Source organism: Lagenorhynchus albirostris, chromosome 12 (assembly GCF_949774975.1).
Source record: "Lagenorhynchus albirostris chromosome 12, mLagAlb1.1, whole genome shotgun sequence".
Taxonomy (NCBI): domain Eukaryota; kingdom Metazoa; phylum Chordata; class Mammalia; order Artiodactyla; family Delphinidae; genus Lagenorhynchus; species Lagenorhynchus albirostris.
The window spans coordinates 15,042,850-15,067,696 of NC_083106.1; the positions used below are offsets into that span (position 1 = coordinate 15,042,850).

A 24,847-nucleotide genomic window follows, 5' to 3' on the forward strand; every position below is an offset into this window, starting at 1 on the left:
TGTTCTAGAAACAGATAGTGGTGATGGTTGCACAACACTGTGTATGTGCTGATTGCCACTGAATTGTACACTTGAAAATGGTAAATTTTATGTTATGTATATTTTACAACAGTGAAAAACATTTAAAAAGTCAAAACAGAAACAGACTCACAGACATAGAAACAAGTTTATAGTTACCAAAGGAGAAAGCAGGAGCTGGGGGGAGGGATAAATTAGGAGGTTGGGATTAACATATACACACTATTATATATAAAATAAACAACAAGGTTCTACTATACAGCACGGGGAACTATATTCAACATCTTGTAACAGCCTATAATGGAAAAGAATCTGAAAAAGAATATATTTATATCTGAATCACTTTGCTGTCCATCTGAAACTGAACACAATATTGTAAACCAACTACACTTCAATAAAGTCAGTTATCATAATTAAAAAATCACTTTGTATATGAAGACCAGGCATCAGGCAACATATTTTAGATGTATACTAAACATAATAAAAACTGTTCTCGCTAGTCAGGCTCATCAGTAAGGACTCAGGTTATGCTCTGGGGCATAATTCACAAGTGAAATTCACCAGGGTGAGAAGGTGCGCTTGCATCCACTCTAAATAGCTTTACCTTAATTCATTTTCTTTTTTTTTTTTTTTTTACATCTTTATTGGAGTATAATTGCTTTACAATGGTGTGTTAGTTTCTGCTTTATAACAAAGTGAATCAGTTATACATATACATATCTTCCCATATCTCTTTCCTCTTGTGTCTCCCTCCCTCCCACCCTCCCTATCCCACCCCTCTAGGTGGTCACAAAGCACCGAGCTGATCTCCCTGTGCTATGCGGGCTGCTTCCCCTTAATTCATTTTCTAAGGAGTTCTTCCTCTGGTTCCTTAGTGTCATCACATCCACTTCCTCCCGCTCCCTCCCTCCCCTTGCTGTGGGCTAGGAAACCAAATAATTAAACTTATTTTATTAATTAATTTATTTTTTGGCCACGTGGCGCGGCTTGCGGGATCTTAGTTCCCCCACCAGGGATTGAACTGGGCCCTCAGCACTGAAAGCTCGGAGTCCTAACCACTGGATGGATCACCAGGGAATTCCCTAATTAAGCTTATTTTAAACATGTAGAGTAAATAGGCTCTTCGTGAGAGCCTGGGGCCTCTCTTTGGGTAAAGACACAGGATTTACTGTTTGGCATCTGAAATATCTATTTTGGCTGCTCAAAGGGCTCACTTATTTCCTCGTTGCATTCTTGAGAGCTGAGACTGGAGGAGATGAGATCTCTAGTCATCTTTAGATTCTGGCTTCTTGAATTAGACTCATTTACAGAGGGTGAAGCTGAGGTTAGCCTGGCTGGTTGTCCATGGCACACAGCTGACTGTCAGCGTGGGACTGGAGCCCAGACCAGTGCTCTGCCCGTTAAATCAATCTCAGTTTAGCTCAGCTCAAGTCAAAATTCTGGAAATAATTTCATTCCGCCATTGCATCCCTGGCAGCCCTGTACGATATTAGAAATAAATTCCAACTACATGTAAGTGTATCAGATAAACTAACAAAATCAAAACAATATATATCCTTCTTAAACTGCAAAGTTAAAATAATTTTCTGAAATAATACCTTAACGTAGATTAGCAAGAACAATATTATGATACTTTCAAATGTACCAGAAGTTACTGGCCTTTCCAAATAATACTAAGTATATTAATAATAATGATCATATTAATAGTCATTCTCACTTGAGTGCTTACTATATGCCTAGCACGGTGCTAGCATTTTGCATGGATAGTCTTATTTTCACAACAATCCTCTTATTCCCATTTTACAGGTAAAAACACTGAAACTTAGAAAAGTTTAGTAGCTTATCCAAGATCACAAAGAAAAATGGCAGAGTCAGGATTTGGATTCAGTTCTTGCAGATTCTAGCTTTTCTTCATTTTCACCATTTCATCACAGGGGATGGGGTGGGTGGGGTAATTCGTGCTGCCTTTAAATGTCTACTGTTTGCTTTATAACAAAGGGGAAAAAAATCCCTTTAGGACAGCGGACCTCAATGTTGATTGCTTGTTGGAATATGGAGCGCTTTAAGAAAAAGTGATGTCACCCTGGGAGATTCAGATTTCATTAGTCCAGTCTACACCTGAGGGGCAGGAGTTGCAAAAGCTCCCCAGGTGATACTGGAGTGCAGCCTCTGCTTTAGAAAAATCCTGTTTTTAGCTGCTCTTCCTAACCAGATTTCTTAGGTGACAGCTTTTAATTGCTCAAATAATAACCCCTTGATCCTGTCTGTGAGAGCTTATTATCCTTGATATGAACCTAGCTGATGACCAGTTAATTGTGTGTTCTCCTACGGGATCTTTATGTTGCTTTACTTTGTCCTATCTTCGAAGTAGGAATTTTATTCTAGTGGATTTTCTTGCCAAAAGTAATACCTAGAACATTCTAGATAATTTTGAATACGAAGTAAATTTATACAATTTATCAGTAACCTTCTTTACCTTCTTCCTTTCAAATAGGACCTGGAACTTTAGAACCAGCTCCTACTTCAGAACAGGAGTTGGCAAGAAGGGGTCCTAGAGTATCAATTTATCTGTTAATTATTACAAATGGGCTAGCCCAGACTCTCTGATCTTGCAGGAGACAATTTCTCATCCTCAAAAAGCTACCTATATATATGCTAGGGGACAAAAGGTAAGGCCACGGTTTAGACGTGTCCCAAGAAGTTGCTCAGGAAGTGACCCTAATTGTTCCCACTTCCCTTCTATACCACTGCTCTGGTTTTGTCTAAACTACGTGGTAGTTGGATGTAGAAGTGACAAGCTCTGTCCTTCACACGTATCCGTGTCAATTTCATTCTTGTCAATGGCTGAGATGTAGAAAACTGGGCAGTAAATGTAATGTGTTTCCAGAACATTTCATTAACAAGTATGTATGAGAACCCTCCTTAATTGGTACCTAAGGGAAACTCAATAAATGCTTCTTGTATTTTTCTAGTTGTTTCTAACTGAAATGGATACAGTCCCGGCACTGCCAATACTTAGCTGCAGGGTCTGGACTTGAACAGTTTTTAGCTGTTGAGAGTTTCCGCTGTGCCAGGTCCGTGCAAAGCATTGTAAGGCATTACCTTGTTCATCCTCACAACATCCTATGAGGTACGCACTACCTTTCATTTTAAGAAGAAGAAACTGAAGATTACAGAAGTTAAATAATTGTTCAAGATTACAGGTAGTAGGTGACAGAACTGAGATTTGCATCCAGTTGGAGAAATCACTTGGTTCTCTGGATCTCCATTTCCTCACCTATAAAGATGATTGGATAGAACTTGATAGTTCATTCAGCAAATATTTACTGATAGCCTATTAAGTGTCAAAGGCAGTGCTGATTGCCAGGAATAGAAAACTTACCAACACACCTTACCCTTTCAGAATCTATGGTCAGCTAGACTTCCCTGAGTCATTTTCCAGTTGTAAAACTTTGTGTGATTCTATTGAATCAAAAATTCTGCGCTATTTGAAGCAATCTAAGCATCCAACAGATGACTGGAGAAACAAAATGTGATATATACATACGACGGAATATTATTCAACCTTAAGAAGGAAGAAAATTCTGACATGTGCTATGACATGGATGAAACTTGAAGACATTATGCTGAGTGAAACAGTCACAAAAGAACAAGTACTGTATGATTCCACTTATGTGAGGTATCAAAAGTAGTCAGATTCATAGAAGCAGAGAGTAAAATGGTGTTTATCAGCAGCTGGAAGGAGGGAGGGGAGAATGGGGAGTTACTGGTTAACAGGTACAGAGTTTCAAGATGAAAATAATTCTAGGGATTGCTTGCACAACACTGTGAATGTACTTAATGCCTCTAAACTGTACATTTAAAAATGGTTAAGTCAGTAAATTTTATGTTATGTGTATTCTACCACAATTTTTTTTTTTTTTTTTTTTTTTTTTTGCGGTACGCGGGCCTCTCACCATTGTGGCCTCTCCCGTTGCGGAGCACAGGCTCCGGACGCGCAGGCTCAGCGGCCATGGCTCACGGGCCCAGCCGCTCCGCGGCATGTGGGATCTTCCCAGACCGGGGCACGAACCCGCGTCCCCTGCATCGACAGGCGTACTCTCAACCACTGCGCCACCAGGGAAGCCCTACCACATTTTTAAAAATGAAAAAAGGATTGCCTGAGGCTGAGGAAAGAAGAGTTAGTGTTTAATGGGTGTGCAGTTTCAATCTGGGGTGACAGAAAATTTCTGGAGATGGAAGGTGGTGATGGTTATGTAGTTCAACGTACAACAGTGTCAATGTACTTAACGTCATTGAATTGTACACTTAAAATGGTTAAAATAATAAATGTCATGTATATTTTACCAGTTTTCAAAAGATATAAAACATTCCACGTGAGCTGCTGTATTGAACAGTGCTATCCCCCTTAAGTGGCAGAGTAGTCTTGGTGGGCAGAGGAGAAACTGAAAACATGAATGATCAGAAAACAGGTTACTAAACTATGGAGGCTGACAAGTCCCACATCAGCCCAATCTACCTCTTCCTTTTCTAGGTGTTACAGAGCAGGGTTGCTTCCACACCAACTTGCTCTAGGCTTGTCAAATGACCTGGGTAGATTCTTTGATGTGATTAGTTTCACAAGGTGTAAGCAACATGTTTTCTTTGGAAGATACTTCCAACCATGGGAAACTACTCCCAGCTGAAGGTTGGTTTGTTTTGAACACAATTTCCTGAATTCCATATTTTCTATCCACTCAGTATAACTGAATATTCAAGATGGCACACACCCAAAAGGCAGCATAATTCTACCCCAACTGAACATGACCTGTTTTAGCAAATCTTCAATAGAATTATGCCTACAGGCAGTCATTGAAATATATTAGCAGTTCTTTAGCAGACCAGTAACAATAGCTACTCGATCACCTGAGTTAACTGAAGTTTTTGAAATGACTTTTCATCAAAAATCAAAATGTTACCTTAAAAAAAAAGCTTAATAGAATGGGAAGGGACTTTTTAGTTGCAGGTATTTTTCTTAATGCTTGATCTCGCAAAAGAAATCAATGTACTCAGTTATGTCTGTAAGTCGGTCTGTCCTTTGCTTTAATACATTGTCTAACTATGAATCTGCAAGTGCAAGTGGAAAATATTCTAATTTTATCATCAGAAATACACTAATATTTACCCCTTACATCTCCTTGGTGTAATGAGTTTCATAGACAGCAAGAGCTATAGTTTGTGTAAGAGTATTTGACCAAATTGTGAAAATCCTTTCAGCGAAAGAAAAATTTTTGACAACTCCACTTTCAAGTAATCATATCTGTTGGTCCCAGATTAGGGCAAAAGAAATTTATGTTTTAGTTTTCAGAAATGTAAATAAAGTCTCAAATTGCTGGGAGAGCTTGAAATTCTTTTAAACCATTTTTTTCTTACAGGGAGGAAATAAAAAGTGCTTTAGGAGGGGCTTCCCTGGTGGCGCAGTGGTTGAGAGTCCGCCTGCCGATGCAGGGGACATGGGTTCGTGCCCCCGTCTGGGAAGATCCCACATGCCGTGGAGCGGCTGGGCCCGTGAGCCATGGCCGCTGAGCCTGCGCGTCCGGAGCCTGTGCTCTGCAACGGGGGAGGCCACAACAGTGAGAGGCCCGCGTACCGCAAAAAAAAAAAAAAAAAAAAAAAGTGCTTTAGGAATATCTGTCAATGTCTTTATTAATCCTACTTAACATAAATGGAAGACCATGTTTTTTAAAACAGGTATAGTGTTCTTTAATCTTCTGGTCTGAGCAAAGGGGATGGGGGAGGGGTGAGACCTATTTGTAACAAGTCATAATACTCCAGAGAATAAGTACAGTCAATTCTGCTTTAACATTTGCTTTGAAAACATGAATGTGTTCCCACATGATTAATATACTAGGGAGTAACTTGAACTTAAATTTCCGAATTTTGCTTAGGCAGGATTGCATCCACGATAAACACTAGGTGAGCACAGAAAAGTACAGCCACTTCCAAAGAGCAGCAGAGGAATACAAATACAAATACACACATACACACACACACACACACACACCTCAAATACATACCAGCTACCTCAGTCCACCTCAGTCCACCTTGTGTGCCTCAAAGCTGCACCCATCCACGGCACGTGTATCAATTTCGCATCGATGTCAGGTAAACCTACTCCATAATAACTCACACTGCAACCCTGCACATGGCTTCTGCTCTCTTCAGTTTTTCTCTCCTTCCTCTTAGCCTACCTTATATTTTTCCTTCTCTGTTCTTTGTCCTCTTTATTGTTCTTTTTTTCTCACTCTTTTTCTCTCACTCCTCTTTGTTCTTTTCCTCTCAGAGGGTAGCAGCTGTGGGAATCAGTTGGCTCCCACAAGGAATTTCAGGGTTTTCTTTCGAGGCAAAGTATCATATTTACTATAGAAGGTATATATTTCTTAACCATTTAACATGTATAAAACTGTCTCCATTTTTGTTAGATTCCTATCTTTCTTTTTTTGTGTCACTGATGATGTTTTTGAGTATTGTGCTTGGAACACATTTTTCCATTTCTCCCTCATATGATTTTGCATAGTGAGTAATTTTTAGGAGCACATAGGTCGTATGTTGAATTATAGCAGAATTGATTGTAGGCACTTTGAAATTCATATAGCTCTTTACCTCTATCATCTGTACTCTCTCTCTCGGGTCTTAGACATATGATATGGAAGCTAAAAACAATCTGCAACTATAATCTCTTCAGATCACGAACTCTTGCAACCTGGTAAAAATGTCCTACAAAGCCTGGACATCTTTGGACTGACCTCAACTATTGATTCCAGCCCCAAGCTTCAAGAAGCAAGTCACAAAAAATAAAGAAGTTTAAAAAATAAAAAATAAAGAAGCAAGTCACAAGTCAGGATTGTCAGGAACGCAAAGGTGACTTTTCCACTACCTGAGGTTTAGTATTTCTTAAGGAGACAGTGAGGAACATCACTAAATTCATAATTATTATACCAACTGGTGTTCATTATGCTATTGCTACAGAGTTCTTAGTAATTTGAAAAGTGTACTCCAGGTAAAGGTTAACAATATAAATAGACTACTATTTATCAATGGTAAATTTACTTTCTCCAAGTTCACCTCTGGAAAGATGCAAGTTGACTTCAACTTCTCACGGAAAACCATCCATAATGACGTCAGTTGGTTTAGGGGGTGCAAGGCCCAAGAATGTATTAAAACACTTTCAACAATTAGGTTTTTCATTGCTTACTTTTTCTTCAAGTGTCCATAATTCTCATTTTGGCTTCTCAGAATAGCTACAGAAATGAGTCTAAGAGAAGGGCAGGGCAGTGAAAAGGAGGGCATTCAATTTTCTTATAAATTTTATCAGCGTGGCAATAAACTTGCAGCTTCCTATTAAGGGTTTGATGGCATTAGTCCATTATCCTCATTGACTCCAGTCTACTCAAGAGGTTTCCAGAACACTAGCAAGAGAAGTACCATCCCTGCCTTTGAACTATGCTAGACCCAAAAGGCCTCTTTTTAAACTGAAATACTACCTATTATGTTCAATAATTTCAAAGAGCCCTGTTGACAGGTCGTATGGATAGGAAAAACTACAAAAATAAAAGAGGAGAGGGCATTAGGAATCATGGGAGAAAAAGAGGGTGGTGGTGATGGAGACATGAAAGAGGGGAGGAACAAGAGAAGATACATTTGTCTGAATCTGTTCCAGGTCCTAAATGAAGAATTGCATTTCAAACATTCTATATGGTTATTTAGTAGAGAGAGTAAGCATCTATAATCTTGGCAGTAAGCATCACCAAAATCTTTCCTTTCTTCTTCATGTATTTTTTTTAAAATTTATTTATTTATTTTTGGCTGTGTTGGGTCTTCATTGCTGTGCGTGGGCTTTTCTCTAGTTGCAGCGAGCGGGGGCTACTCTTCATTGCGGTGCACAGGCTTCTCATTGCGGCGACTTCTCTTGTTGCGGAACACAGACTCTAGGCACGCGGGCTTCAGTAGTTGTGGCTTGCGGGCTGAGCAGTTGTGGCGCGCTGGCTTAGTTGCTCCACGGCATGTGGGATGTTCCCGGACCAGGGCTTGAACCCATGTCCCCTGCATTGGCAGGCGGATTCTTAACCACTGCACCACCAGGGAAGTCCCTTCTTCATGTATTTTTATTTTTACTTTTAGGGATGGTGGGACACACGGTGTAGGTTTTACAATGAGAATGTTTCAGATATATGTAATGCATGGTGTACACTGGCAATTGCTCACAAAAAAGTGTTTCCTACTTTTTCTGGGTACACAGCTAGACTATATCTCCAAACTTAGAGTTTGATGTGGAATGAGAGACAGGGTGAGCCATTTCTATGCTTGTCCCAGAACCCCCCACCCCTTCCCCAATGCATGTCTCCATGTCCTCTAGTCCTTCTAGCTGAGATGGCACAGACCCCAGCACAACCTTTGGAGCCACGTGCTGAAGAGGACAGAGCCTCATCAGCTTGGTTCCTGAATGACTGCATGGAGAAGCACAACTCCCATGAACCTGAACACACACATATGTGACTATAAAAGGAGAAACTTCTGTTGTATTAAGTCACTAAATTTGGGGCCTATTTGTTACTGTGGCTTAGCCTACTCTTATACATTATGCCTTCCAAATTTTTGGAACAGTGGTTCTCAACCAAGGGAATTTGTCCCTCGTGGGGCTATTTGGCAATGTCTAGAGGCAATTTTGGTTGTCATGAGTGGGGATGGTGGTGGTTCTATTGGCATCTAGTGGGTAGAGGCCAGGTTTGCTGCTAAACATCCTACAATGCACATGACTATCCCCTACAGCCAACATCTATCCAGCCCCAAATGTCTATTGTCCTGCTGTTGCAACACCCTGCCCTAGAGAGCTTAAGAAGAAGATCAAAATCTCTGAGCCCTCGCTAGACAATAAGAGGAGATTTACAATAACAGTGTAGGAGTAAGAGAGGGGCTTTAGAGTGAAACTTGGGTTCCAGCTCCGGTTCTACCATTAACTATTTACAGACCTTGGATAAGTTCCTTTACTCTTTGTACATGCAATATTCTTGTGCTAAAAATAAGAAATGATAGTACCCACAAGATGGGGCCGTGACTGAGGCTTTCAGTGCTTAATGCAGTGCCTGAAATACGGTAAGTACTCAAATATTAGTTGCTGTTAACGTTGTTTTTTGGTGTTTTTGTTATTAAGGCACATATCTAGAAAATTTAGAAGCGGTAGCTATGAAGTATGTTTACAGCTGTTCGGATTCATTGAGGTGGCAGGTGTGGTCACAGAGCTTAAGGTTTCACGTCGGTGATACTCACTGTCTACCGCGCTCCCAGAAGAATCTGACCAATATCGTTATTTTGACTAATTTCCCTAAGTTTTGACTCAAGATCTAGCCAGAACGATTTGGAGGAAATAAACTGACATCATCATTAAGTACACACGAACTCGTGTGAACAGCCCACAGCTACTTTTGCACTGCAACTCTGCAAACCTCAACTCACTTTGCTTTTACTAAATGCTGCCCACCTTGGCCTATTTTCGATGTTCATTAGCAATTAATCATAAGGTATGATCAGAACATTCTAAATGGACAAAAGACTTAAAAGGCCAGGTCCCTGCCCTCCCTCCCATATTAGGCTGCAACCAGTAGGAGAGATGAACACTCAAAATCACTGTGTTCTCACCTTCTAAGTTTCTGTCGTTGTTAAGGTGACAAGAAATGAGAGTGGGGTGGGGTAGGGTAGGGAAGGAGGGGGGCGAAACAACAACAAAGAGGCATGGAAACAGTCAAAGTGAAGTTTGGGGGCGTCATGTAGTGGTTAGATGTGCTATTTGAGGAATAACTTCTACATAAGCATGAAACTACTTAACAGGTTTGCTTCCAAATTACCATAGATCTTAAAGGGTTTTAGGAAAGATCTCATTCACCCACCGTGATAAAAGTCCTTCGAAGGAAAAATAGACCCATTCAAACAAAAATGCTCAAATGCCATGTAAAAGAAAAAGTACATTATATTATGCCAAGTACTACAGCATAAATTCTTTGTTAAATCCACCCACATAATAAGCCTTCATTAAAAACAATCCCTGACAAGTCCTACACTCTAGCGTTGAACACATACTTCCCTCAATATTCAAAAAATCTTAGTCTAAATGAAACTCATAAAAGTGCCAGTTTAATAACTGTTATTTAAACTGGAGGGAAAGCAGGGAGTGAGGACATCTGCAAATAGAAAGACAATAAAATCGATGACAGTTCACCGCATCTCTACGGCCTTTTCCCTTGGTTCAAAACCTTTCTCCTCTCGTCAAGTATGCTAAGCAGTTATGGCTGGTCCAGGGAATGCCCATGTAAAGCCATCCTTTCACGGCCAAGGGAAAAGAGTAGCAGAGACATACACTGACGTTTCCACACCAAAACATCTTATCTCTCCAACAGAATCCAGGAAGCCAGGCTTCAAGAGAAACCACCTCCAAGCTTGACAGTGTTGTCCTTGAGGGGTGGCATAGGACAAAAGCCCGCTCAGATTCCATTTTATCCAAGTCTTAGTCACCTCACCAGCCTAAGACCTAAGTCTCCAGGCAGAGTCAAGGGTGGAGTCACTGCACAAATGCCCTGGGCGTGATCACTGGGTTCCTTCATTCACTCTGCACAGATCTGGGAGAGGCTCGCCTCCCAAGCGTGAGAGTTCTCCTTCCACTAACGGATACCTCCGGTGCTAAGGGCAGCCTCTTTAAGCTATGGCAACAGGCAGAATAGCTTTCAATGTGCTTCATATCACTAAGTGTGTGGAAAGCATCCTTCTCTCATCCACCTACCCTGCCACTGTCTGTACTATCACACGATAAACAAAGAGTCCGTGTGGACCAATAAATACAAGAGCTGGGGGTTGGAGATCAACAGTATAATCCTTGTGTCGCAAGAGCTTTTGAACAATGCTGAATGCTTTCAACAAGGATTGCTTAAGGCTTTGGCTCTTTAAATTTTACACAGTAAAGCTATAATAATCACTTCTTAACTTTTTAACACACTGTAAGGATAAAGGTGCTTGGAAAAGGATTTTAGTTTTCTGGAATATGATAGAAAAAAAACCCTCACATGTTACTTTTAATATTCTACCCACTTTTTCCTCACTAAATACACGTCCTCAGCATCCCCAAAGATGATTTAATTTAGTACTTCTTATACTTCAAAGATGCCATTTTGTAGTAGGGATGTAACTTCTAATTACACAGTATTACATAATGCTATGAATTATTTAAAAACTTTCCTAAAAAGGTTAAAACAGGCCATGAACTATATCTGGGGCCAAGTTTATGAGACTGTCAAAGGCTCTTTTATAGATCATTTAGAAAGATTAAAGAAACCCCCTCTACGCATGAGAGTCTCTGCTCAGTCAATCTAACGTCCCATTAAACATGAAAGAAACCCTTATTTCCTACTTTCCAGCTATGAATTTCTCCCTCTCCACAAATTGTATCATTGGCGATTTTACTTTTAACTTTTAAAACTTGCTTTCATACTTATTATCTCATTTTATCTGTGAATGCTATTAGGAGCCATATATAGAAATGGAAATAACAGCTCTATTGTTTCTTTCAGTATGGGTGATAGTCAAGATCTCACCTCTCTCTCTCTCTCTCAAGTGTCAAGTGTACAAAAGCAAATCACTAGGATGTCAGGCAAAGGAGCAGAGGATGGAGTAGCCATGGGGAGGGGATGGGGGGACAGAGAAAAGGGTCTGGGGAGGATGCAAGGGATGAAGACCAATAACAATAAGAACAGTAACATTTCTCAGTTAAATTTTCAGAAAGCATTAGGAATTCATTTTTGAATTCCTAAACGGCATGGGGAAGAAAAAAAACCCAATATATTTGGGATTATTTCAATACAATGTCTCTACGTAGGGAAAGAGAGATATACATCCTCCTTTGCCTTGTAACTAACATCTGGGAATCCTATTGCCCAGATAAGGTCAGCAGGATCTCTTCTCAGAAATAAGCTACTCTGATGCTATTTGGTACCATGTTGAGCTATCAAAGCACACAGTATTAACATCTTCTAAATCAGTGTATATATCAATGACCTTTCACAAAGATGTTTCTTTTTATAAATTCTAAGAACTAAACCTAAACCTGAGTGGTGAGGATTATGTATGGATAGGATATACTACAGATAAAATGTACCGCTTACAGGAAAATTAATTAAACCGAGACTGATTATTGAAGGATATTAGTTAGTGGGAAGTCAATAAAGTAGAGAGTGTGGACAGTTCGAAGCTGTGCTACTGCATAAGTGAAAAATGACTTCCCAGTTATCTCTATAAATGATTAGATGTTTTTTTCCAGAAAGAATTCTTGCTTAGAAAGTCAACGAACAAACTCTGTCTCTTTGTGTCGTGAGAGATTATGGTAGGTTGTTACTAAGTAGCCCTTTTCCCAACCGAAAATTCTGCATTTGAAAAATTGAGGATGTTAGAGAACTCAGCTAAAGAATTATAAAAACAGGTTAGAAATGGGTCAAGAAAAATGGATTTTTAAAGGAGCTGACGCTTTGTATTTTAAAAGAATACCCCTCATAACAGTCTTTATTGGGTAAGGTTGCTGCAAGCTAGAAAATAATTGGTTACTCTCCATAAAGGAAAGAACTAGATAAAACAAAATTTCACAATTTTGTGAAAATTGTGATCTTGAGAAACAGAGGTGGTCACACACAGAAGTGTGTCAAGAAGAGGCTGCAGTGACCAATCCTGATCTGAAGAGACTCTGCACTTTCCTAGGTGGGGAGGGGATGTGACTCGAAGCATCCCGGTGACTTTGGAGCAGAGCAGCATCTACTTCTTCCTGCCCGGTGCCTCCTTCTATATTTGGGACATTTCTCCCAACCACCCTCCCTCCAACAACATTCTTCATCTCTCCTCTCCCTCTTACGTGTCACCTCAGATTTTCCGTGGGTTCCTCAGAAATAATCCAATTGCCTTCAAAATAATCATGTTGGAATCACCCATTTTAAATTACTTTTTCCTAATTAAATTTCTGCTGTAGTGAATTACTAATCTGTTTATTTTTGTGAAAGACTTCAGGTAAGACAGCTAGAACTGGGCCGGTCGAGAGTGGTTTGTTCACTCTCAACCAGCAAATTCAGAAGAGGTCCGTGATGATGATAGTTTCCACTTATTAATCGCCTACCACGTTGCAGGCGCTGTCGTGTGAGCTTTTTATGTATTAGCAAGTTGAATTCTCATAGTAACAACCCTATAAGGCAGGTATTACTAGTCTCATTTTGCAGTTGATGAAATGCAGGCACGAATTCATAGTCTAATACAGGGCTTGGCGAACCATGGCCCTTGGGTCCAGCCCAGCCCTGAAGTTTTCCTGGAACTTACACGCCCCTTCATTGACATAGTGTCTGGGGCTGCTGCTGGGCTACAGTGGCAGGACTGAGCAGTTAGGACTGACAGCTTAGGGCCCAGAAAGCCCAAAATATTTACTATCTGGCCCTTTATAGAAAAAGTCCACTAACCCCTAGTGTAAAACATGGGTAATGCACCGATAAAGGAAAAAAGACAAGAACGTTTGGAGAGCTTGGAATAAAACTTCTGCTGAAACTTTCTTAGAAAAAAAAATCTGTCTTGATCTGTTTTCTTTCATACACATCTTACCTTATTTCTTCTCACCTAAGGTTTGTCAATCAGCCTCAGAAAAAAGAGTGTTCACAGAATCCCAGCTTAGTCACTGAAGGTTTCTCTGTCAGTACGGTGAGTTTTGATGAAGTGGTAAAGTTTCCAAGAAAGAAAGAAAAAAGGACAGACCAAAGAAAGCTTTGACAACCATAAATTTTCCGAGAGGTTCCAAAATTTTGGGCAGTTCACAGGTATTTCTTCTCAAGTACAAATGACATCGTTGATGAAATTAAAGAAACAATTGGCCTGGTTTATTCTACATTTGGTATCACATATTGTTTTGGTTGAGCATCAATTGATTTTTCTATTTTTACTGGGAAGTTATGTCATAACTATTTTTAGTAGACAGTGTCTGGTTCGATCATTTGTGGAACTCAACACACAACTGTGCCTTAGAATTTGTTTTTCCCCTAAAGCTATAAGAATGTATGTATTTGGTGGAGAATGTCCTCATCAGCAAATATTCCACCACTTTATTCTGAAACACATTTTAGATTAAAAGTTCTAAAAACAGGAAGAAGGCACTAACGGATGAAAGAATCTGGGATAGTACTAGGCAGCAAAGGGAGTGTAGCTTTATAATAATATCAATTTGCCTTTGAACTATTAATACTAATATTTTAAATCATTAATTGAGAATGAATTAATATCTGAGTGGCTCTGGTAATTCTTACTTTATCCTTGAAAACAACTCTAAATCAAAGTCAAATTAATAATTGAATAAATCAACTATACTCCCACATAAAATAAAAACTTAAAAAAAAGAAAGGATACAGAGAAAACAACAACAACAAATTAATAATTGAATTTCCAGAGTCTGCGATCTGGTACCTGAGCTGAGTTCAATTTGCAGGGAGTCAAAGAATTTATGCAAACTTGCTTACCATAAAAGAAAAGTAAATGCCTAAGAACAAGCCCGGGGTTTTTCTCTATCTTTCACCACCTTCCCTCAGATACCAACCAATACAGAAAACAGCATCAAACGGTAATTCCCAGGCTTGTTTGCATAGAAGAATCACCTGGGGATCTTCCATAATTTCCTCCTACCCGCAGACCACACCCCAGGCCCAGGAAATCGGTCTCTGGAGGTGAGACACAGGCATCTATAGATTTGGAAGCTCCAGACACCAGGAGACAATTGTGATTAAGGCGAAGATAGCCTGATGGGCTCAGTCAGTACACACCTGACACCTGCAAGTCAGGAAGCCTCCATCCTCTGTCTGCTCCACGCTCTGCCAGAGACTCTCAGACCTTTGGGGGCAGGATTCACTAACACAACACACCGGTGTACGCACTGGTATCATCATTCTTACTCCTAGCGTGTAATCAATTCGTGAATGCAAATACTAAGAGGATCTTAACACAGAGAGGATGGCCCTAGGGGTTCTCTTAAGTTATGATCTGTTTAAGCATTCACACCACGCTTGCATCTTAGAAGACACCTGGCTTTGCTCTTTATTTTGCGAACAGGTTGATCCTGCAGGACAAACTTTAGAAGCCGACAATTCGCCTTACCTCTACGATGCTTTTTAAATCTTGCACGTAAGTCCTTTCGGTCTCCAGAATCTCCTGCACCACTCTGTCCACATAGAGCAGCTTGGGGCTGGTGGCTGATTCTGCCCCCGTTTTGGCCGCCCCGTTGGTGTCCACTCTGTGCTGGGCCCAGGGCTGCCTCTCACTGCCCTGGTCCGTGTTCTGCTGCGCGGCTGCACCGTCCCTCGGCAGCTCGCTGCTGGAAAACGGCCTGGCTGGCATCAGCTCCAGCTTTATGGCCCCTGCTTCCTTATCCTGGGGAAACAAGCCCAAGTGGCTGTTTGAAACTAAGGTCATTCTGCTGCCAAAGGAACCATGGCTGTCCCGGGAGGAGGCCGAGGACGACGTGGAACCAAAGCTGACCGGGCGGTCGCTGTCGGAAAGCTCCATGGCTTTCAGTTGTTGGGAGCAGCGGGAGGGCCTGGCTGTGGTTTTGGGATCTGGAGCTTGTGTTACAGCTGATGACACTTCAGGACGCAACTGGTGCACATCTATACGCACGAGAAAAATAAATAAGGAAAAGGACAAGATAAGCAAGGTAGGCAAGTATTTTAAAATTATATCAAACAGAAAGTTTAAAGGCGGTTAAAACCTAGCTCAATCTACGCAGTCAAAAGCGAAAAGGTAGCAAGTTAGTCATAGATGGAAATGTAAGGATACCCATGGGACGCTGAGTTGCAGAGTTGGAGTTTCTAAAGCATCACATGGAAATGCATCAGAATCAGAGTCTCCGGCACTACCTCGGACCTACTGACCGTCAGTCTGCGTTTTACCAAGACGCCAATGCCATGTGCGCACACTTTAAAGTTTGAGAAGCACTGCATCCGGGGCCTCAAAGTGTGAGCACCTGGGATGACTAATAGAGCAGATTAGTCCAGATCTACTAAATCAAGGCTCAGGGCTCAGGGCACAAGGAACCTAGAGCTTTAACAAGCACCACAGGTGATGCTTATGTATTTAAAACCCATCCTACGTGATTCTTACGGTCTTTTGAGAAGCACTGTTTTAGATTTTAAGTATTCCACTATAATTCCACAAAATTTTAAGCTACCAACCTGGAAGCACCACTACTTGACTTAACGACGCTGACAATTTTACACTTTACTTGTACACAGCATTAAAGAAAGTGTCACATGGACAATAATTTTCTAATGCTGGGTAAGAAAACCCAAAATATTGAGACTCACATCCCCGTTAAAACTTAACCGTCCCATCAGAACATTTCTCCAAATCTCTTCTTGAAAGCTGGCATTCCATTTGCGGTATACATGGAGTTACGCTGTTACAGAGTATATTTGATGAACTACACGTTCTGCACGTAGAGTTCAATAACATGACAGTGTGACCATGCAATTAAATAACAGCACTTAAATCTTGGGTCCAAAAAAGACCTTTCATGGACTTTAAACTTGCAGAAGCTATTTTGGTGAAACACACAAAGTTCCAATCTTCTTCATTTGAAAGGTAGGATCCACACTGTATCCCCCTAGCAAGGCTATCCCAGGTTTACAGAAACAAAATGCCTCGCAATAAAGAGAGTGATTAGTGAAGAAATTTGTTTCATTTCAAAATCTACCAAAATCCATGTTTATAGGTCTTGTTAGAAAAATAAGAGAGTGAAACTTAGGTATGGAAGGTTATAATAAGACAAATACAATAACAAGAATATAGACTAATGATCGTCTTTTCAAAAGGAACATGAATTTGGTTTGACTTGATAATAAAGATCATCAAACAGCTGGTACCAATATTTCCAAAATAAAAAAGAACCCATCAAGTCTATATCCTTCAACATCCAGACTTTTTCTAGATAGTTTATATCCATGGTAAATATTTGTGCAAGATTATACTGCAATTATTAAAATTATGAATGTCAAGTAAAGGAACTAATGGGTCAACAAGAAGGAACGGTAAGAAACGTGCAGAAAAGCAGTAAATTACCAGCATAACCACTACCACGTGGTATATTTGCCCCCAATTTTTAAAGCTTTCGCAATATTCTTTCTGCTTGCTCTGTAACGGCTTTATGGCCTATAAAACATGGATTGGTTATAGTAGTTAACATGCACCTGTGCTAAAGATCCAGCTCCAACCTGAGTGCTGGAAGAATCCAAGCAGCAGCCAGGCACTTAGGTATGTTTGCAGCAAAGGATGCTTACCCATGTCTCGGACCGGTGTTAAGAAAGTCCTGGGCAGTTCAGATTAGGAGCAGACACACCATGGCATCCATCACAACCATAAGCATGAGTTGATGTCACTTTCAGGAATGGGCACTAACTTATATAAGTATATAAGGGTTCTTTAAGGTCCCAATGGGCGAATGAGGCTATGAGTTAGGACCAAGCATAAGTTGGATGTACTACTCTATATGAAAGAGCATCTGGAAAGGTCTAGATCATCTATTCCCCATAGATTTGGATACACTGGTCTCCAGGACAACTTCTGATTTTCCGACCGGATGAGAATCAACCTTCTCTCCAGTAGAGAAAACCATATTTGACAGTAACATCACTCTCGGCAAATATTATCAGGATGGTGAAAAATGAACACAACAGAGAGACTCATTTCTTTCCTTACTTTCACTCCAAGTTAGCCAGCCAATATTGGGACCAAGGGATTAAAGAGGAACAAATAATTACCAGATGTTTTAGAGGAGTCCATGTTGGGCTGCTAGGGCTGCTAGTGCCTTTTATACTTTCAAAGGCTAGAGAGGGTGGGATATGATACTCGGGTCAACAGGGACCCCTTCATGGATGAATCTTATATACCAGCATCAGTTGGACCCGGTTCCAAGGAAGGCTTCGTATGTCCCAATACCAGGCCTTGTGCTCTAGGCCACTGGACCAGCCCATTCAGAGTGCCAACTGAATAGAATAAAATAGAATATTTGAGATATTTGGTATCTCTAGTATTTAGCCAACTTGGGGTTTTCTGCCCCAAATTACATACTTTCCAAAACTGCCCATGACAGAAGTGAAACATTTAAAGCTAGGTCATATAATGGCATATAATAGGGGACTGCATTTGTTAATGGATAACATTTTTTATGTTGATTATATAATTATAGTTTTCTCACATAAGGAAATGTACCTCATAAAAACTGTCTAGTCTTGTTCTCACCTCCTTCAAAATAACTGAAGATTTCCACTCTGTCTGGCCTATTCCTCCTAATACAATTCATCAATCATTAATATTTATCTCTAGAGCTGCACTTCTCAACACAGTAGCCAGTAGCCACATGTGACTACTGAGCACTTGAAATGCACCTCATCCAAATTGAGATGTGCTCTAAGTGCAAAACATACGCCAGCTTCCAAAGATGCGGCATGAAACAGATAAGCGTAAAATACTTAACTAATAATTTTTGTATTAATTATATGTTGAAATCATTATATGTTGAAATCATACTTTGGAATAGTGGGTTAAATAAAAGATCTTCTTAAAATTATTTTCACTGGTTTCATCTTACCTTTTAAAATGTGGCTACTAGAAAATTACAAAATATATACGTGTGTTGCATTGTATTTCAGTTGGACAATGCTGATCTAGAAATCTTCTAGATAATTATATTATTCTGTAAGATTTAAACTTACTTCCTTATCAATCTTTATTCCAATAATAGTGAATGAAGAGGTAAATACAATTTGAAGTTTATCTTTTTGTACTCCATTCGTTAATATACAATATTGTTATGAGTTAGTGAAGATAGAATTGGGAGACAAGGGCTGTGTACTGGATATTGGGGTAGCTGGTTTCCCATGATAAACTGAAACACGAGAAAGAAAACTGTAGAGCAAGAAAGCTTTATCCGGGACTCCCCTGGTGGCGCAGTGGTTGAGAATCCGCCTGCCAACGCAGGGGACACAGGTTCGAGCCCTGGTCCGGGAAGATCCCACATGCCGCAGAGCAACTAAGCCCGTGCGCCACAACTACTGAGCCTGCACTCTAGAGCCTGCGAGCCAAACTACTGAGCCCTCGTGCCACAGCTGTGCTAGAGCCTCCATGCCTAGCACCTGTGCTCCACAACAAGAGAAGCCACTGCAATGAGAAGCCCGTGCACCGCAATGCAGAGTAGCCCCCGCTGGCCACAAGTGGAGAAGGCCCATGCACAGCAATGAAGACCCAACGCAGCCAAAAACAAATAAATAAATGAATTTAAAAAAATAAAATAAAATAAAGCTTTATCCTCCCCTTGAGTGAAAGATGTTGGTGATTGTGTTAACATTTGGGTAACTTGCTGCTTTGCTTTGCTCTCCTTCCCAAAGCCTCTCTCTTTTTCTTACCAGATCTCAAACACAGGACTAATAATATAGCAACTTCTGAGAATTTGCCAATCATTGCTAATGGCCCATGTTAGTGGATCTTTTGACCATGAATACCCTAAAGTAAGCTGATTTTCCCGCCTTGAGGGTCTTGGTCCTTCTGACCCTTGGTAAACCTGGACGTGGTGGTGGCGGAAGCACGTGTAGAGGGGCCTTGATTCTTACAACTAGGAGTACTGTAGCTTAAAAGCCTTTGAAATAAAAACATTCCTTCTTGTCCCATTCTCAAGAAAAAGAACAATGTGGCTGTATGGCTCCCATGTAGATAACTTCCACACATCCTACTTCATGACAAGCCTCCCTAATTTTTTTCTAGGCAAAAGAGCTTGAATTCCTTGGCGTTTCTTTGTTTGCTCTTCAAACGTCCACTATTTTAATTGCCCTCCTTTGGAATGTCACTGTCAGAATCAAAAGTAGCACTTCTTGGCTCTAACTTGCCTCTGAGGCTGATTTAGGGGTGAAGCAGAACTTTCATTGGCAGGAAACGTCCATGCTTCTCTGACCATGTTTACAAGTTGAAGGGGAGACTGATGGGGCCACAGCCGACCACACCCAAGGAGAGCTTTACAATGCAAGGCAAAACTATATGCACAGGACTTCCCTTGTGGTGCAGTGGTTAAGAATCCGCCTGCCAATGCAGGGGACATAGGTTTGAGCCCTGGTCTGGGAAGATCCCACATGCTGCAGAGCAACTAAGCCCGTGCGCCACAACTACTGAGCCTGCACTCTAGAGCCCAAGAGCCACAACTACTGAGCCCACGTGCCACAACTACTGAAGCCTGCGTGCCTAGAGCTCGTGCTCCGCAGCACGAGAAGCCTGTGCACCACAATGAAGAGTAGCCCCCACTCGCTGCAACTAGAGAAAGCCCGCGCGCAGCAACGAAGACCTCATGCAGCCAAAAATAGATGAATGAATGAATGAATGAATTTAAAAAAAAAACTATATGCACAGCTGGGAGGAGGAGTGATCAGGATTTCCAAATTCTGCTCATTGCTACTCTAGACTTCAAATACCTAATTGGAGTTCCTTGGCAGGACAGTCATGGACATCAAGAGAATGTATAGTGCTCAGGACCAGTGAATAACTAAAATTATGTAGTTCCTTATTACACTCTCTGTGAAGAGGAGGAAATAGAGGGACTAAAGTATAAGCAAGAAGTTACTCTATCAGCCAGCAAAGTTCACTTTGAGTCTTTGGTAGAGCCTCAAAGTTGTAAACTGACTTGATGATTCAAAAAACAAACAAACTTTTGAGTCAAACTTATAAAGATATCCATTTATATATTTCAAAGACAACACCAACTATTTGAGGAGTTCTCCTCTACACATCTCTGGGTTAATAGTGAAGGGCTTAGTAGATAAAAGCTACCAGATATCAACCTCTTCGTTTTCTAAAATACCAACATGATTCTTGTATTAATGGTAAGTCCAAGGCTACAATTACACGTTTTTGCTCAGAGTGTTCAATCCAAGGAACATGATTTTCATTTTTATTTGTAGCTGTTTCGTAATGAAGAAGTAAAAAAATCTTCTTACCATGTTAATTTCTTAGTTTTGACCAGTGTACTCTGGTAATGCAAGATGTTAACACTGGGGGAAGCTGGATGAAGGGCATACGGAAACACTTAACTATTTGGCAAATTTTCTGTAAATTAAAAATTTTTCCAAAATAAATAATTTTAAAAAGTCTTGTTACCATTGAAGAGTCAGTAAAGCAAAATTTGGACAAGAAGATCAAGGATAGGAAAAGCTGCTTTGCAAAAATGCTTTTGTTCAAACAAGAGGTGAGGGGTTGAAAGAGAATCAAAGATTTCTTTGGGCTGTAAAGTCTGATACTAAATATTCAGATTATTTACTAACTGGTTCCTGTCCAGTCAGTGAAAACTAAGAGGTACAATGTCTCCTGCTGTTGAGCAGGGATTGAGTTAGATAGCCCTAATTAATGCAACTAACATATTAGCTAAATTGCCTTAGCTAAGGTGGTGACTCCTGAATTTCTATTCAGGTCACAGGCATGTCGGTTTGGTTAGAAGAGGACCTAAGGGAATTCCCTTAAGTCTCTTCATGTAAATACAGTTTTTTTACTTTTACTATCTGCTTTTTGGAGGTGATTTGGTGTGGGAGGTGAAGGAGATTATGGGGTGGGGTTAAAGCTACTCTGTGGGTTGCTATCACTTTCAGGGGGATGGGTAGTTGTCCACCAAAACCCACCCCCCCTTCTTCTTTAGTGAATAGAGTTTCAGCTGAGCACACTTCCCAGCCTCCTGTCATTAGATGTGGCCATGTGGTCAAGTTCTCACCTGTGGAAAAGATATATGTCCCTCTGGGGGTCCACTTTTCAAGCATCAGACACTGGTCCTCCACGTTCTTCTCCCTTCCCACGGGGACCCAGATGTGGCAGGGATCTTTGCCTGAGCCACGAACATGACACCAATGCCCTCAGTATGGCAGAGCACGAAGACAGAAGGGCCTTGCAATAACTGGGTCTGGATGTGCCCTGAGCCACCCCATTAAAAAGTCTGGTTATCCTGAAACTGATGTGCTGTGGAGAAACCATGTGGTGAGACCCCATTGATATGCAGAGAGAAGCTGAAGGGATGCTGGCTGACCGGGCCCCTGCTGTCTGAGAGTTTCCAGCTCAGGCACCAGATGTGTGAGAGAGCAGCCTCTGAGATGACCCCAGCCCTGTCATGTCTGACTGCAGCACCGGGAGACTCTGAACCATACCCACCTCGAAGAGCCTCTCCTGAACTCCCGACTCACAGAAACCTTGGGAGATTAGAAATGATGGTTGTTGTTCCAAACCACTAGGCTCTGAAGTGATTTGTAACGCAACGAGAGATAACCAGAATAACCTCTGTTATAACAGATCCGCCTGCCATGCTGTGCCAGAGGTTTAACTCTGACAAAATTATCCTGAAAAAGCAAAACAAAACACACGCCCCTTCCCCCTCACACAGAGCCTCGCAGTTCATTCACGTGTGTCACTACCTTTAGAACATTTTGTAGATGGGAAAAAAGACAGAGAGGTTAGGTAACATCATGCTCAAACCTGAACAGTGAATCAGAGACTATGGTTTCTGATTTCTAGTCCATTATTTCTTATACTTGGCTATAGATTCATACAAGAGGGCAGAAAAAGAGCTTAGGAAATGAAGCACTAAACATAAGCTACTTGTATTAAGTGCATGATACCAATGTGTCAATAGCGTGTGTGTGTGGGAAGGAATGAGTATGTGCCCACCTGTGTGTGCAGAAAGAGCTCAGAGGACCAGCCAGAAATCAAGTTATGACATAACAGTTTCTCCGTCAGGGGATTTGCATTTCTGCCCTGGCTCTGTACCATGGAGGTTTGTATTGAGATCTTTGAGTCTCTGGTTTCCTCACGCATAAGTGAGGCAGCTGGACTAGATGTCTTTCCCGGGCCATCCAACGGTGGGGATGCAGCTCCTACTCTGAAATTAACACCAAGTCACTGGCTACCACATCTGCATGGCCCATTCCTAGCTGGGATCACAGGACAAGCAGTAACCACAAAATAGCAATTTTCTTCTCTATTCTCCTAATGCCAGGTCTTAGATGATGAAATGTATATCACTGACCTTGCCAAAGGCTAAAAACCCTCTATTTTTAATTCAGATTAAATCATAATCTATGCTCCAGCTTCCTTCCTGTTCGTGTGGAAATTTCAGTCTCAAGGCAGTAACGAAACAATGATAGCTACATACACAGGCTCCATCTGCATTGAGCACGCTCAGTTCCAAAAACATCTCTGCGCATTTCAGAGGGAGGATTAGGCTAAACAACATTTCTTAAAGAAAAAGGAGGAGGAAGAAGAGGAGAAATCCAAATAACTAACACTAACACTAGTAATAGCACTCTGAGAAAGTAAACCATCCATAAAGTACACTAAACATTTTCTCAGAGAAAAAAAGAGGAGGAAGAGAACTCAGTGTCTAACAATAGAGATCTGAGTGAATAAATCCATCTAGAAAGTACAATATACAACTATTAAATGTCATGCCCTTTCAAATCCTTAAGTGTGTAGAAAATGGTCATAATTACAGCTGAGTAATATGGGTGGTTTACAAAACATAGGTACAAGGTGATCCCAATTTTGAATTGAAAATACTACTTATTTATTATCCACATGAGAAAAAGATTGAGAGGATATAGAATAAAATACTGACACTGGTTTTACCAAATAGGAGAATGGATGATTTTTCTTTTGATATTTATCTGTAAATATCACTTTTCCTCAATAAGTGTATCACTTTGATAATCTGAAAAAGTTATTTAAAGAAATGAAAAATCACAACCTTGGCTGGTATCAAATATTTAAATATTTTAAATTAAAATAATTGATTTTATGTTCAATATGATTAATGAAAAGGAATGCCAAATATATACATCTTCTGTAAAATATATTAGTAACGCTAAATTAAAATAATTTAAAAATAACCAAAAAAAAGATTCTAATGTGCAACAGCATTGACTACAATCCATGCCCTTTTCTCTCCAATTATTCCTGCTAACAAAAGGATTTCTTACCAATAAACACTCAACATGGAAACTGCATTTACTTAGTCAACTTTGGTTACCACCAGACTCAGGCTGAGTTTCATCACTACAGTTGCTAAGCATAAAATTTGCAAACATTGATTTTGTCCCCCCCCCCCCCGCCAGCTTAACCTGCATGAACCTCATAAAGGAAGCACATGAAAGTACTCAGCAGTCGCTGCACGAACACTTAGGGTTTTAGTTTTCTCCCCAGCGTCACCAACATCAGCTCTCTAATTTCAACCTAACTTTAAGGGGAGAGCAAATCCAAACCAAAACAAGGCAAACACCCTTGAAGGCAGACTGCAGTTCAGATGGAGGAAAAAAAATCACCTTCTAGACTAATTCCATTGTTGGAGAACTCTTTTCAGTACCTCGCGTTCATAACAGAACACTTGTAATATATGCAAGCAAGCTGCTGGCCCTGCGCAGTGTGGTGGAGAAAACCCCTGCGACAGTTTCTCACCAAGGCTTGACGGGCTCCGCTGCTCCAGGGGGAAGGACCGAGGGTGTGGGGCATGGGTTCCGCGGGCACATCCACATTTGCACCTACCTGGGCTCTACCCAGGCTGAGCCGCATTGTCTGCCTTCAGCTGATGCAGTGACCTCACTGGGAGCTCAGTCAGGTAAAACCAGAAGCCTTTACTAGTCTGTGCAGCTCCTTCCGTAGAAATATTGCATGAGTCAGCTTTTATCTCTCAAAACCCAACACACAAAGGCTTTACAAAAACCTGATTGGC

General features: G+C 40.8%; 1 protein-coding gene across 1 annotated transcript in view; it reads right to left on the minus strand.

Annotated features, from left to right (window-relative positions):
- PLEKHG1 (pleckstrin homology and RhoGEF domain containing G1) overlaps positions 1 to 15,716 on the minus strand; it is an 87,048-nt gene extending 71,332 nt beyond the window's left edge. The window contains exon 1 of the mRNA XM_060168067.1: positions 15,208 to 15,716. Within this exon, the coding sequence (XP_060024050.1) occupies positions 15,208 to 15,615 (408 nt within the window). The 5' untranslated portion in view covers positions 15,616 to 15,716. The remainder of the gene's footprint in view (positions 1 to 15,207) is intronic.
- Positions 15,717 to 24,847: the final 9,131 nt, after the last annotated feature.